Raw genomic sequence first — 15,180 nt, 5'->3', positions numbered from 1 at the left:
CTCTGTATGTCTTGCAGTTTGACATAAGCATCTTCTAAAGGATTTCCCCTTGCTAACTGCCACTGTCTTTCTTCAGCTGGATCCACTTCCAATATTTGTCCTTTGCACTTTTAGTGTGGTGAGACACTTCTGACACTCCCTTAGTATGGTGAGACACTTCTGACACTCCCTTAGTGTGGTGAGACACTTCTGACACTCCCTTAGTGTGGTGAGACACTTCTGACACTCCCTTAGTGTGGTGAGACACTTCTGACACTCCCTTAGTGTGGTGAGACACTTCTGACACTCCCTTAGTGTGGTGAGACACTTCTGACACTCCCTTAGTGTGGCACTTGACACCTGCACCTCCAGGGCATCTCTGTTCTGACACTCCCTTAGTGTGGCACTTGACACCTGCACCTCCAGGGCGTCTCTGTTCTGACACTCCCTTAGTGTGGTGAGACACTTCTGACACTCCCTTAGTGTGGCACTTGACACCTGCACCTCCAGGGCATCTCTGTTCTGACACTCCCTTAGTGTGGCACTTGACACCTGCACCTCCAGGGCGTCTCTGTTCTGACCACTCCCTTAGTGTGGCACTTGACACCTGCACCTCCAGGGCGTCTCTGTTCTGACCACTCCCTTAGTGTGGCACTTGACACCTGCACCTCCAGGGCGTCTCTGTTCTGACACTCCCTTAGTGTGGCACTTGACACCTGCACCTCCAGGGCGTCTCTGTTCTGACCACTCCCTTAGTGTGGCACTTGACACCTGCACCTCCAGGGCGTCTCTGTTCTGACCACTCCCTTAGTGTGGCACTTGACACCTGCACTTCCAGGGCGTCTCTGTTCTGACCACTCCCTTAGTGTGGCACTTGACACCTGCACCTCCAGGGCGTCTCTGTTCTGACCACTCCTTTAGTGTGGCACTTGACACCTGCACCTCCAGGGCGTCTCTGTTCTGACCACTCCCTTAGTGTGGCACTTGACACCTGCACCTCCAGGGCGTCTCTGTTCTGACCACTCCCTTAGTGTGGCACTTGACACCTGCACCTCCAGGGCGTCTCTGTTCTGACCACTCCCTTAGTGTGGCACTTGACACCTGCACCTCCAGGGCGTCTCTGTTCTGACCACTCCTTTAGTGTGGCACTTGACACCTGCACCTCCAGGGTGTCTCTGTTCTGACCACTCCTTTAGTATGGCATATTGTCACCCTCCCTTCCAGGGCGTCTCCGTGTTTTCAGCTGCGACCATTTTCTCCATGTGGGCTGGCAAACATGTCTGGCTGCCTCTCTGGGGGTGTGTCTAGGCTGTATCAACATTCTTAGCTGTGTGTTCTAAACGCCATTCAGCCTTGAGTCAAGTTGTACTTCCAGCATTATCGCTTCTCATTCTTTGCCACACTTTTCATTTGAGTGGACAGTTCTCTCTCTCTCTCTCTCTCTCTCTACCTCTCTCTCTCTCTCTCTCTCTCTCTCTCTCTCTCTCTCTCTCTCTCTCTCTCTCTCTCCCCCAGCATCCATTTTTATAGACACCATATAGGTTTATCACCGTTAAACAAGGGCCAGTAAACAGCTGCACTGTCCTCTGTCTATGTGTAAGCTGCATAGGAAACGCACAGTGACCGATCACCCACCAGCAAACTTTGAGAACAGTAGCAAAGCTGACCACAGATTTGATGTCCACCCATTATTGGTGTGGCACTTTAGCAACGGAAAATCTAGCCATGCTAAGTGAACATTACAGGTAAGGACTGGTGTTATCTAACCAAACTCCAGTAACTGAATGAGTGTCTAAGTTGTGTGCAGAAGACACGCCCATCCATACCTGTTCTTTCCTTTATGCACTGTGCCTTTGGAAAGCCAGACATGGTCCTGGCTTACTATGATTAAACACAGCTAACCATTGCTGTTACCTTATCTTGGTACAAAACTTATAGGACTAGGAAGTGAATTAACTTAGAAAAAAGTAAACAAGCATCTAATATATATTTTCCTAGTGATGTAAAACATTTCAAATATTTAGCTTTATTTAAAAATGCAGGCTGTTTCTCAGTCTTCGCTTGTCTAGGTAGTTTTAAATCTAAATTGAGAACAAAACCTAGGCACTAGGAGATAGCTCAGATGGTCAAGTGCTTTCCTTACAAGGACTAGGACCCAAGTCAGTCCCCAGAACTTAGGTTTAAAAAGAGCTAACTATATGGCTCACGCTGACAGAGGACCCATGGGGACTGCTGGCCAGCCAGCCTAGCCTGATTGGCAAGCCATAGGACCCAGTGAGATTCTTTCTCAAACACAAGGTGGACAGCTCCCGAGGAAGGTTACCTGAGTTTGTTCCCTGGATGCCATATGCCCATGTACCTGCACACACATGAATGAACACACAAACACGGAGAGCAGATAACTAGAAATTACAGGATTAGCATATGATCATCATTTCTTCATCTCTCATTCACCAGGTTTGTTATTTAGTTGGCCATTTTGTATTTGACAGGCATCTTAGACTGGAGTCAGGACTTTCTTGACTAAGCACTCTCTTGTTTCTTACAAAGTCCCTCTGGCTCTCCTCAGTCCTTCCACTCTTGAGTTTGACATATCAGGTTTTTTTGCTAAGCTGCCCCCACTTTAGTGTTGAAGCCTGGTTCCTTTCTACATCATTTTACGCCACTGCAGTTGGAGTAAGGATGTTCTCCTGACTGATGGTGGTTGTGCCCCTTTTTTTGGCTCAGTTATTATATTCTCAGCCCTCCTGGTGTGCCCTTCATTGAATGTGTGATTATTTTTTGTACAAGTGATTCTACTAGAAAAAAATAGTAATAGAAGAAATCTCAAAAGCTACTTTTTCTAAAGAAGCGATAACCGGGTCTTCAAAGAGATGACCCTTTCTTCCAGGTTGTCATGGAGCTTGAAGCAACACCTAACCAGCTCCAAAAATAGTAAACAGAAGACAGACTTCAGCATACTTTTGTCCTTCTACAAAAAGAACTTAGTGATGTAAATTTTTATCTTTTATTTTAAATACGCATTTTTGTGTGAGTTTTGATTTGTGGTATGTATATATTTCAGGAACAAAACAAAACAAAGCAGTCTTGGTAGGTAGTAAACACCGTATATCAATTCTCTTTCTTAACTAGCATCTGATGTGATCGAATACTATTTGTGTCTTCTATTAGCCTGCCTAATATAACATTCAAAACTTTCTTTGACATCTTTTCATTTAAAATCAGAAATCCGTTTTATTGAACCTTTCCCAGATCTAGTGGAGCCAGGGGAGTGCAGTTCCAAGAATCTGCCACACTGAGACTGAGGCAGGTGGTGGATGTTTCTGTGACTGGCTTCCAGATCGTTACTCAATTCCTCATAAGCGACAATAATAATAATACTCAGGAGATGAAACTCATCAAGTCCAGATGCTATTGGGTACTGGGCACCTCCTTCTCTGTGTATACGGTGGTGTGTGTTAGTTTCTAAAAAGAGGTCTGCATGTTCAAATAAAAGCACGCACTTCCATTCTTTTGGTTGTGAGTTAAATAACAGAAAGTAGACACATGGTCATGTCTCTGTAGAAACCTAAACTACAGAAAAGGAAACGATCTGCATCCTTACTTGACCTTACTTGACCAGTCAAGCAAGACTGGTCATCCCACTCCTCTGTCATCCCACTCCTCCGTCATCCCACTCCTCCGTCATCCCACTCCTCCGTCACCCCACTCCTCCGTCACCCCACTCCTCCGTCATCCCACTCCTCCGTCATCCCACTCCTCAATCATCCCACTCCTCCGTCACCCCACTCCTCAGTCACCCCACTCCTCCGTCACCCCACTCCTCCGTCACCCCACTCCTCAGTCATCCCACTCCTCCGTCATCCCACTCCTCAGTCATCCCACTCCTCCGTCACCCCACTCCTCAGTCATCCCACTCCTCCGTCATCCCACTCCTCCGTCATCCCACTCCTCCGTCACCCCACTCCTCCGTCACCCCACTCCTCCGTCACCCCACTCCTCCGTCACCCCACTCCTCCGTCATCCCACTCCTCCGTCATCCCACTCCTCCGTCATCCCACTCCTCCGTCATCCCACTCCTCAATCATCCCACTCCTCCGTCATCCCACTCCTCCGTCATCCCACTCCTCCGTCATCCCACTCCTCAATCATCCCACTCCTCCGTCACCCCACTCCTCAGTCACCCCACTCCTCCGTCACCCCACTCCTCAGTCATCCCACTCCTCCGTCATCCCACTCCTCAGTCATCCCACTCCTCCGTCACCCCACTCCTCCGTCACCCCACTCCTCCGTCATCCCACTCCTCCGTCATCCCACTCCTCCGTCATCCCACTCCTCAGTCATCCCACTCCTCAATCATCCCACTCCTCCGTCATCCCACTCCTCCGTCATCCCACTCCTCAGTCATCCTACTCCTCCGTCACCCCACTCCTCCGTCACCCCACTCCTCCGTCACCCCACTCCTCCGTCACCCCACTCCTCCGTCATCCCACTCCTCCGTCATCCCACTCCTCAATCATCCCACTCCTCCGTCATCCCACTCCTCAGTCATCCCACTCCTCCGTCACCCCACTCCTCAGTCATCCCACTCCTCCGTCATCCCACTCCTCCGTCATCCCACTCCTCCGTCATCCCACTCCTCCGTCACCCCACTCCTCCGTCATCCCACTCCTCCGTCACCCCACTCCTCCGTCACCCCACTCCTCCGTCATCCCACTCCTCCGTCATCCCACTCCTCAATCATCCCACTCCTCAGTCATCCCACTCCTCCGTCATCCCACTCCTCCGTCATCCCACTCCTCCGTCATCCCACTCCTCAGTCATCCCACTCCTCCGTCATCCCACTCCTCGGTCATCCCACTCCTCAGTCATCCCACTCCTCAGTCATCCCACTCCTCCATCATCCCACTCCTCCGTCATCCCACTCCTCCGTCACCCCACTCCTCCGTCATCCCACTCCTCCGTCATCCCACTCCTCAGTCACCCCACTCCTCCGTCACCCCACTCCTCTGTCATCCCACTCCTCAGTCATCCCACTCCTCAGTCATCCCACTCCTCCGTCATCCCACTCCTCCATCATCCCACTCCTCCGTCATCCCACTCCTCCGTCATCCCACTTGGCACACCTTGGTCATCCTACTCGGTCTTCCCACTCAGCACCCCTCAGTCATCACATTGGGATCATTCTTGCTTTGTCTGACCAGATGGAGAAGAATGCAATTCTTAAAGAGTTATAAAAATCACAAATATAGCACACGTATTACAACGGCACCCTGATTGTTGTGCGGCAGAACACATGCTGGCAAGTCTTCCAGATTAAACCCATTCCAAAATAGACAACTTGAGAACAGCATTTTTGATTAATATTCAGGAATGAAGATCTTTAAAATCGATGGCCTCATAATACATAAAACAAAAGTGACAGGAAGGAAAAACCCATAAAGCCAAAACATAAACATTAGTTTTTTCGTAACTTTCCATGATTAAGGCAGCTTAAAGTTGTATAGCAAAAATATGAGATGGGTGACATGAACAGGACCCTACATTCAATACTTAGTGGCTGCCTATTGTTTTCAAGGTCAAATGGAGCATTCACAAAATCTGACCAAGACCAAGACTACATTCTTGATCATCGTGATATAGTTCTCTATAAAGCAAATTTCTTCTTTAAAATCTTTTTAAAAGCTCAGGTGTTAAAAAACAAAACATGTATTATAACTTGTGACTCATGCTTTAAATAAAGCATGGAAAATGTCTAGAACTGAATATTAAAGTTACTGCATATAAAAACAAACAGAAGGAACCGGAAAGATGGCGCCATGGGTCAGAGCACTTGCTGCTCTTGCACAGAAACTGTGTTTGACCCCAGCACCCACATCTGGTGTCTCACAATGCCTTTAACTCTAGTTCCCAGGAATCCGATGCCCTCTGGTCTCCATAGGCACCTGCACACCTGTGGCACATATAAGTTCATCAGGCAGACATATAGAATACAACTGTGTCAGTGTGAGAGGCAGTTAAAATTCTAAGCAAATGTGTTAATAGAATGAAACCTTGAAGTTAGTGGGGCAAACTTCAGTTCAAGAAAATATTAAAGGAAGAGAAGAGGTAAGGAAATGAGGGAGCCAATGACAGCGTCAAAGAAGGTGGACAAGCACTGGTCCTGTCGGGTCTTCTTTCCTATGTAATTCATTTCTCCTCTAGGCACAGGTAAGTGAACAGCTGATCACGCAAATACATCTTTAAAATACTCCCCAAACCACAAGAGAGTAATACAACCCCTGGACTAAAACCAAACAAGAACAAGGTTTATCTCAGGAATACAAGGACAATTTAACAATAAAAAAATGTTGAGCGAAGAGCATTGTAACAACAGAATTTATGTTCACACATTTATAAAAATCACTTGCTCAGATCCAACATCTGTTAACGACAATAAAAAATTATAAAACAGGATGGGTTTTTTAAAAAACATGATTAGCTTTGTTTTCCCAATTAACATAAAGAAAGAAGGATCCGAAAGAATCAAGAAATGGGACTAGTGGAATGTCTGGGCTCGAGAAGTGATTCTTTTATGCACTGACCTGTCTTGTCAGCTCAAAGCTTTTAAAATTACCTGGGGCTTGATCACCAGAACCCATGTAAAAAATTTTAGTTAAATAAATAAGAAACACAGAAGCTAGGAAGCTAAATGTGATGTACACATTTGTGATCTCAGTGCCCGAAAGGTAGAAACAGTCAGAGACTTAGAGCTTGCTCATACAGCTACTCCGTATGGCCAGTTCCAGGACAGTGAGAAATCCTGTCTCAAAAACCAAGGTAAACAGCACCTGAGAAGTGACAGCTGAGGTTGACCTCTGGCCTTCACATACATATATGCACACATACATGAAAGCACCCACACACACACACACACAATAAGACTCTGAGTAAAATTTAATTTTAATGAAAAAATAAATACGCACACATATATAGAAGAAATATGTAAGAACATTTGCTGCAGTTTAAAATGAAACATCACACACAATCTAAATGTCCCTCAACAAAATAAGGCATGTTATACATGATCTATACCAGAACACCATTTAAGAGCTATAATAAATAAACTCTCAACTTATTAAATGGCAACATATACTGGGGGGAAATGAGGTTATATAATATCACAATAATATTTGCATAACATTTTAGAGCATACACACAGTAGATATATTACACATCAAAAGATTATAGACCATGATAAAATAGGATTTACTCCCAGCATGCAAGGCAAGATTTAAAAAATACGAATCAATCAATGAACTACATCACACTGACAAACTGAAAGATAATAATGACATGATTGTCTCAATTGACAGAAGACATTTGAGAAAGTCCATCATCTTTGATTTTAAGAATAGTTTGGGTGTAGATGGAAAGTTCCACAACATAATAAAGGTCTTTTATAGAAAGTTTAGTATTATAATATCATAATCAACAGGAAATGCCTGGAAGATTTTACACTAAGGTCTAGCACAACATAGGATGCCTATTCTGACCACTTCTATTCAATGTCTTATTGAAAGTACCAGAAAAGTAAGCAGATATGGAAAATAAATAAAGGTCAAAGTAAATCTAAATTAAAAGGGCCAAGTAAAACCAGGAAAACCAATAGCCTCTTCAATAACTGACGCCAGAGATAACTGATGCCAGGGTTTTTACTTGCAAATGACTGAAATTGGACCATTGTGTCCTGTATAAGAATCAACTTAATGGGCAAAAGACCTAAACCTACCACAAAACTCCCAGAAGAGAATATAAAGGAGAAACTGCTTGCTATAGCCTTGAAGTTATAGATATCACATCAAAAGCCCAGGTAACAAAATAACTGGTATTGTATCAAAATGGAAATCTTCTACCTGGCAAAGAAACCAATCTACTACATAAACCGTTGCACAGTGGGCAGGGAAAGGGCATTTGTGAGTGATAAGTGGTCAACAGCTAAAATATTTATAAGGAGTTTTATGGGTTAAGGATGTGCAGATCAAGTTGGTAAAGAGCTTGGCTAGCATATACCGGCCTTGGTTTAATCCACAGGACCAAATAAGCAAGGTGTGGCATTGCATGCCAGCAATCCTGACATTCAGGAGGCAGAGGCAATAGGACCAGAAGATCAAGGTCATCCTTGGCTGTGTGGAGCTTTTAAGGCCAGTTTTGAGGAGCCATTTGAGGAGGTGTGGTGGTCCTGGAGGAATTATATTACTGGTGAGGGCTTTGATGTTTCAAAAGCCCCAAGCCCTTCCCAGAACACTCTATGTTATATTTGTAGTTCAAGTTATGAGCTCTCAACTTCAACTCCAGCACCCATTTCTGCTGCTTGCTGCTATATTTCTCTGCCATGGCAGACTCCGATTCCTCTGGTACCATAAGCCAATTAAACTTTTCCTTCTATAGTTGCCTTGGTCATTGTGTTTTATTACATCAATAGAAAAGTAACCAGTACAACTTGTTAAAGAAGATCAACTTTCCAGTATTTGTACAGTAAAGATATTAGTTAATAGAAATTTTGCTTATTTGTGGACGTTCTGTTGAAGCTGGCCAACAACTTACTGTTGGGCCTTTAAAAAGAGAACAATATGGCTTAAGTTTTGTTTTATTTTATTTGTTTATGAGACACAGTCTGTAGCCCTAGCTAGCCTGAAACTTACTATATAGATAAGTTCTATTCACCTACCTCCACCCTCTAAGTGATAGGTTTAAAGGCATGTGCCTGAAGGCCAATCTGTGGGGCATTTTCTTGATTAATGATTGATGCAGACAGGCCCAGCCCACTGTGGGTGGTGTCACAGGAGAGCTGGTAATCTTGGGCTGTACAAGGAAGCAAGCTAAACGGGCCATGAAGAGCAAGTCCGTAAGCTACGCTCCATGCCTCTCCTTTAGTTCCTGCCTCCGAGTTCATGCCTGAGTTCCTAGCCTGACTCACCTTTGATGATGGACTATGGCATGGAAGGGAATAAACCCTTTCCTCTACAAGTGGCTTTTGGTCAGGCTCTCTGTCACATCAATAGACATCAAGCTAGAAGCAGGAGAGTGCTCATTAATGTCATAGTGTGCAAATCTCATCTCGAATAAGCCCTAGAGACCAGCTGTGGCAAACAGGAACTACAGTTACCAGTGCTGCATCCTATCCCTTAACCTTTCCTAAAAGGCCATGTCTTCAGTGTTCCTACCTCACAAGACATAATAAAGAAGGCAAGCGGAAGCTTTTTGAGGCCATGGATATGTTTATGGCATGGATTATGGTAATAGTTTCACAAGGGTATGCTTATTTCTAAATTAAGCAAACTGTATGCATTAAATATGTACAGCTTTTGTATGTCAATCACATTTAATAATGTGGAACTATTTTTAAGAGATACTTTGAATTGTACTTTGAGTATGGTAAAAGAAAAATTCAGATAGCCTAAATGGATTTTAAATGAAAAGACTCCTTCCCACACACTATTTCCTGGGCCAACTCCCCAGAGACAACCATTATTAGAAATTTCCTGTTTCTCCCAGATATCCCACATAGGGACAAGCAATTCTATTCCATATAAATAGATTTTTAAATGTCTGTTTTCTCTACCTAACTTAGTGTACACTATGGGGTTCTGTTTGACTCCAAAACTGTAATGTGAAGTCCTCAGATGTGGCATCAAATTTAAGTAAAATCCAATTATAACAATATCTCAGTCAGACAAGTACTTGCCCTGTAAGCACAGGACCTGAATTCAGTCCTCAGAACCTAATTTTAAATTTGCTGGGTGTAATCCCAGGAAGTGGAGGCAGGTAGATCACTGTACCTTACTAGCCAGCCAACCTACCCTACTTGGTAAATTCATGCTAGTGAGACCATGCCTTTATGTCTTTTTTTTAGTTTTTTTGGTTTTTCAAAACAGAGTTTCTCTGTGTAGTTTTAGGACCTCTCTGGGAACTCTCTCTGTAGACCAGTCTAGCCTCAACCTCACAGAGGTCTGCCTGCCTCTGCCTTCCAAGTTCTGGGATTAAAAGGAGTGCACCATGTCTTAAAATAAATGAGGGAGACAACACCTGAGGAATGACACCCTTCATTGTCCTCAGACCTGTGCACATGTACACACGCCCCTTTATACACAGAACAAGACCCCAAAGGGGCAGTCATAAGGTGACGAAGGTGTGTCAGCCACTAAACTTTTCAAGAGTAGTCAGGAGAGAATAGTCTCTATATGATAAGTATGAGGCTTGAGGCTGTCATGTCACAAGCATGTGACATGTAAATAATGTGTGGTATAATGTGTCAGGGAAGGGAATTATAGAATCCAAAGTTAACTACTTATCTAGGTTTAATTTCCAACATACACATGCATGCACAAAATCTCTATATTTCTTACCTTTTTCATTAGCCCAAAAATTTAGGCAGAGCTGAAACACTCTAAGAATTTGTTCACCTATTTATGGGCTCTGCTGATAAACAATCAAGATTAATCCATCACCTAGGGCCATGTTGCTGTCTGAGGACCATGCTGTCTCCGGGGCCAGACCAATCTGAGTGACCTACACTACACCCGGAGCAATGGTGTCATCCAGGCCAGGGCTGCTGCCTAGGAACCAGGTCTGTGCCGTCACCCTACCACAACCAGGGTCTCTGTTGATGTCCATGGCTCCTATACATTGAAAGCCTTGACAATCCCAGGGGTCTGGTCCACCACCTACAACCATGTCAGTGTCTGAGGGTCATGCTGTTGTGGAGGTCATGCCAATCTGAGTGGCTTGCATTGTCACCTGGGGCCATGGTGACATCTGGGCCCCGGGATGCTACCAAAGACCCTGTCTGGGTCCTTGGTCCTATTACAGCCAGAGTTTGTGTTGATATCCACTGCCCATGGTAACACCAAAGGTCACATAGATGCTCAGGGTCTAGGCTGCAACCTTTGGCCATGCTGGTGTCTAAAGGACATGTCACCACTGGGGTTATGTTGATTTGGGTGCCCTGCACTGCCACACGGGACCATGGTGTCATCTGGGCCCGGGTTGCTGCCTGTAGTCATGTCTTGGTCTGTGGCCCAGCAGCAGCCAGGATCTGAGTTGATGTCCATGGCTCCTACCCCATCTATGACCTGCTGGAATATGAAGAGACTAGTCCTGCAGAGTGATAATGGCAGGATCTCCATGACTCAGGACAACAGTAGCTTAACCGAGAGGAGTTTTGGTGAGGATCCAGGGATGATGGTGTGCCAGGGGCCGTGAGTCAGACCAATGACTCATGATAATGAACATTTTGTGGGAGGGGCTGTTTAGACAAAAGGATACACTGTATGACACACTGCAGAACCTAATACCACTAGGAGAAATTAAGCGGTGTTGGAAGAGGAGCAGGGTGGCTTTTTTGATTGTTTGATTGTCTTTTTAATTGATTTTGGGGGGCTGCGGGGATGCTGCAGAGGTGAGGGAAGATTGGAAGGTGAGTGGGATTGGAGTTCATGATGTGAAATTCCCCAAGAATCAATAAAGAATTGTGTTATTTAAAAAAAAAAGAGTACCGTTGTCAGCTCTGAAGCAAGTCTCCTGGCTGGTGGCCCTGGGGCCAATGTGTAATTATTTGAGATCTGCCTTAAGTTCTCTATGGTTCATTTTAGTTTTCACTTAGCAGCTTTGTGTTAATACAAAGTCCATTCACTGAAGGATTTGCCTGGGATTTCTGCAATAAAATAGAAGAATTTGCAACAACAACAAAAAGTTATTATTGTTGGTAATAAAATACCAATATCGGTATTATTACCAGTAATATTGGTAACCAAGAGTCTTTTTTATTGTTTTTATTGAGCTATACATTTTTCTCCATCCCACTCCCTTCCTCCCCTTCCCCTTCTTCCCTTTCCTGTGACCCACGCTCCCAATTTACTCAGGAGATCTTGGTTTTTTTTCCTTCATATGTAGATCTATGTATATCCCTCTTAGAATCCTCTTTGTTGTCTAGGTTATCTGGAGTTGCAAACTATAGGCTGGTTTTTCTTTGCTTTATGTCTAAAAGCCACTTATGAGTGAGTACATATGATATTTGTCTTTCTAGGTCTGGGTTACCTCACTCGATATGGTTTTTTCTAGATCCATCCATTTGCCTGCAAATTTCAAGAGTCTCGTTCAGAGAAAATAGCAGAGCACAGTTCCCTTCACTTGTTACTTTTCAGTCCAGCGTGTGTGGTCCTTCTCTGAACAGAGAGGGTTTCTCCTACTGGTTTTTCTCTTAAACTCATTTTGGGTATCCAGCAATCAGGGAGGTGTCTCCTTTGTCTTTCAGGCCCTTCTGACCTACAAGACTGACCCAGCCATGAGAAAAATGTTGAATCATCTTTACTTCTATATCATGCCTGTGTTTAATGTCGATGGATACCATTTCAGCTGGACTCACGTAAGTTGCTTTGCCTATACAATTGAAGAGGAGACTAAATTAGGCTATAAAACAATAGTGAACCGGGAAAGGAGTTTGCTGATCTGCCCACTAATGAGTTCAAGAGATGTCAGAGGCTTTGTCCTCAGTCATTTTCATAATTTGCTTTTGCATACAATTTCATAGAAATAAAGATTTCTCTTTCCAAATACATTATTAAAAATCACTAGCATTCCCTGACATATTCAGTTTGTCTATAAAGATAAGCCAAAGGAGAGGGAGGAGAAAATGACTAAAATATATTGTATCAAACAGCCTAAGAAAAAAAGCCAAAAATCTAGGAGACACTAAGATGGTGGCAGAAAGCAGAGCATGGGGCTGGGGCCGGGCTAATCCTTGCCTCTGTCTTCTCCTAGAGCTGGTCTGTGCTTGTCTAGGAACTCACCCCAAAGTGGTGTGGTGTCTTTACCCACTGGGCAACTAAAATACATATGAATGTCCTTTTGTGCTGACTAGGTTTAACTCTCAACACCATCTAGAATCACAACTTGATACAATCTAGAATTGCCTGCGATCTGATCGGGCTGGCCTGTGGGCACATCTGTGGAGGATTGCCTGGGCTGTTCATTCATTTAGGAAGAACTAGCTCAGTGTGGGCAGCACCATCTCATGAACCCAGCTCTGGACTGTGTAAGAGAAGAGAAAGCTAAGAGACTAGCTGCTCCAATTCCTGTCTTGACCCCCCAGCAAAATGACAGGGTGCAGCCAGGAAGTGTAATCCAAACAAACCCTTTCTCCTCCAACTTTCTTTTTGTCAGGGTATTTTTAATCACAGCAACGGAAATGGAGCTAAAACACCTCTTAAGTACCGTGTTCACTGCCTGATGTTTTAATCATGTCTAGGATCGATTCTGGAGAAAGACGAGGTCCAGAAACTCTAGGTTTCGCTGCCGCGGTGTTGATGCCAATCGCAACTGGAAAGTGAAATGGTGTGGTAAGTGTGAAGCGTCTGGGTTTCGGAACCTTGGTGTGCCAAGTGTGAAGCGTCTGGGTTTCGGAACCTTGGTGTGGCTAGTGTGAAGCATCTGGGTTTCGGAACTTTGGTGTGGCTAGTGTGAAGCGTCTGGGTTTCGGAACCTTGGTGTGGCTAGTGTGAAGCGTCTGGGTTTCAGAACCTTGGTGTGGTAAGTGTGAAGTAACTGGGTTTTAGAACCTAGGACGGCACGGGGACCACTCAACACAACGATGCACCGGCAGGACTCCACCAGGAGCCTGATGCGTATATGTGTGTGTGAAATCCTCACATAGACATAGATTGAGGCTGGAGCTATGGCTCAGAAGGGGAAGCTCTGGGTTGGATTTTAATCACCACAAGTAAATAAATAAGTGGAAAAATACATGGGTAAGAACACTTTAGCTATAATTTTCAAAAGAAAGTCTTAAAAATGCTTTTTAATATGTAAAAAAAATCAAAGTTTTAAATGTGTCAAACTAATCCTGAAATTTTTGCCTTGTTCAACCCTAATACAATGGGAGGTGCTTCGTTTTACTGCAATTTGATATGTCATATTTTATTGCTATCCATGGGAGGCTTGCCCTTTTCTGAATAGAAAAGGAGGAGGAATGGATGGAGCTGGAGGAGGAGTGGAGGGAAGGTACGGCGGAAGGAAAGGGAGGAGAGGAGGGAAGGAAAACTGCAGTCAGGATATAAAATAAATAAACAATGTTAAAAATTTAAGCACAGATAAAAGCAGAAAACTGAGAAATAGTTGCTATTCATAGACCAAAACTAGCAACTCAAGGTTTGCTGTGTGACTTGGTTCAGTGTCTCCCTACGTACATGCCACCAGGGAGACACTGAGCCGGACCTCACGTCTGCAGTGAGCAAGGACGTCCTGTCCTTGGCCCGAGTCTACCGTCCTGCCACTCCATCCTTTACTAGACGCTCACGTGGAGAAGACATTTCCCTGCATCCCACACGGTTGTTCTTCACACAGCGGGACAATGCCGTTTTGTGAAAGGCAGACTTTGCAGAATGAAGCGGTAGGCAGGGATGCGGCAGAAATAAGAAAACCCATTGGCTGGTGTACAGAGGGTGCTGCACAGAGCTGCCCCCTTGCAGAATCCATAGTTAAGTCCTTCTAAGTATAGACCATAGAAATCGATTCATTCTATCATGTTTGGAGGACTGTTTCAGAAGCCACTACCCCAACCCCCCAGTATCAGACAGAATAACTGGGCATGGGCTCAGCCTTCTTCCACCTACCCTTCCAGGTAAAGGCTTCCAATTAACCAGAACTGTGAATAAGGACATAGAATTGCTGAGGAAAAAAAGACCTCAAATTGTGACAGATATGGTTTGATTCTGATCGGTGATTTGGATGACTCTTTAATCTGTAAAACTGTAGCCCCACTTCATGTGGTTTTTATACATGAAGTGTAAAGAATCTTACATGGGTGGAGTGTCTAATTCACTTCCAATCCTGAACACCACTGACCTTCCTCCCTACATCTAAAACAGAGTTAGCCCCTGAGCCTTAAGTCAACTGATGAAACACGTCCTTTCTTCGTGTGATGTAAGCAATCTCAAAAGTGCTCACTTTTTTGGAGAAGAGAATGCATTGTGTGAATACCCTGTGGTATTATAGGTGGCGTTTAGGGTCTGCAAATTGTTTTCTCCAGACTAGGCTAAGTCGGAGTGTTTGGGGTAGCTCTCTCTGAACATTTGTACCACCCCTCCCTAGCTTAACCTCCACGGGCTTTTCAAAGATGATTACAAAGTCATGAGGATGGAACACTCAGGAATGGTATTAGTC

At 44.5% G+C, this 15,180-nt stretch overlaps 1 protein-coding gene across 1 annotated transcript in view; it reads left to right on the top strand.

Annotated features, from left to right (window-relative positions):
- The window catches only part of Cpa6 (carboxypeptidase A6), a 304,771-nt gene that overhangs the window by 221,849 nt on the left and 67,742 nt on the right, over positions 1-15,180 (top strand). Inside the window, exons 7-8 of the mRNA XM_075974646.1 lie at positions 12,275-12,385; positions 13,268-13,358. Coding sequence (XP_075830761.1) covers positions 12,275-12,385; positions 13,268-13,358 — 202 coding nt within the window. The remainder of the gene's footprint in view (positions 1-12,274; positions 12,386-13,267; positions 13,359-15,180) is intronic.

Source organism: Microtus pennsylvanicus, chromosome 5 (assembly GCF_037038515.1).
Source record: "Microtus pennsylvanicus isolate mMicPen1 chromosome 5, mMicPen1.hap1, whole genome shotgun sequence".
In the NCBI taxonomy this organism is placed as follows: Eukaryota; Metazoa; Chordata; class Mammalia; order Rodentia; family Cricetidae; genus Microtus; species Microtus pennsylvanicus.
Note: the sequence above shows the minus strand (reverse complement) of the source record. Positions and strands in the feature narration are given on the sequence as shown.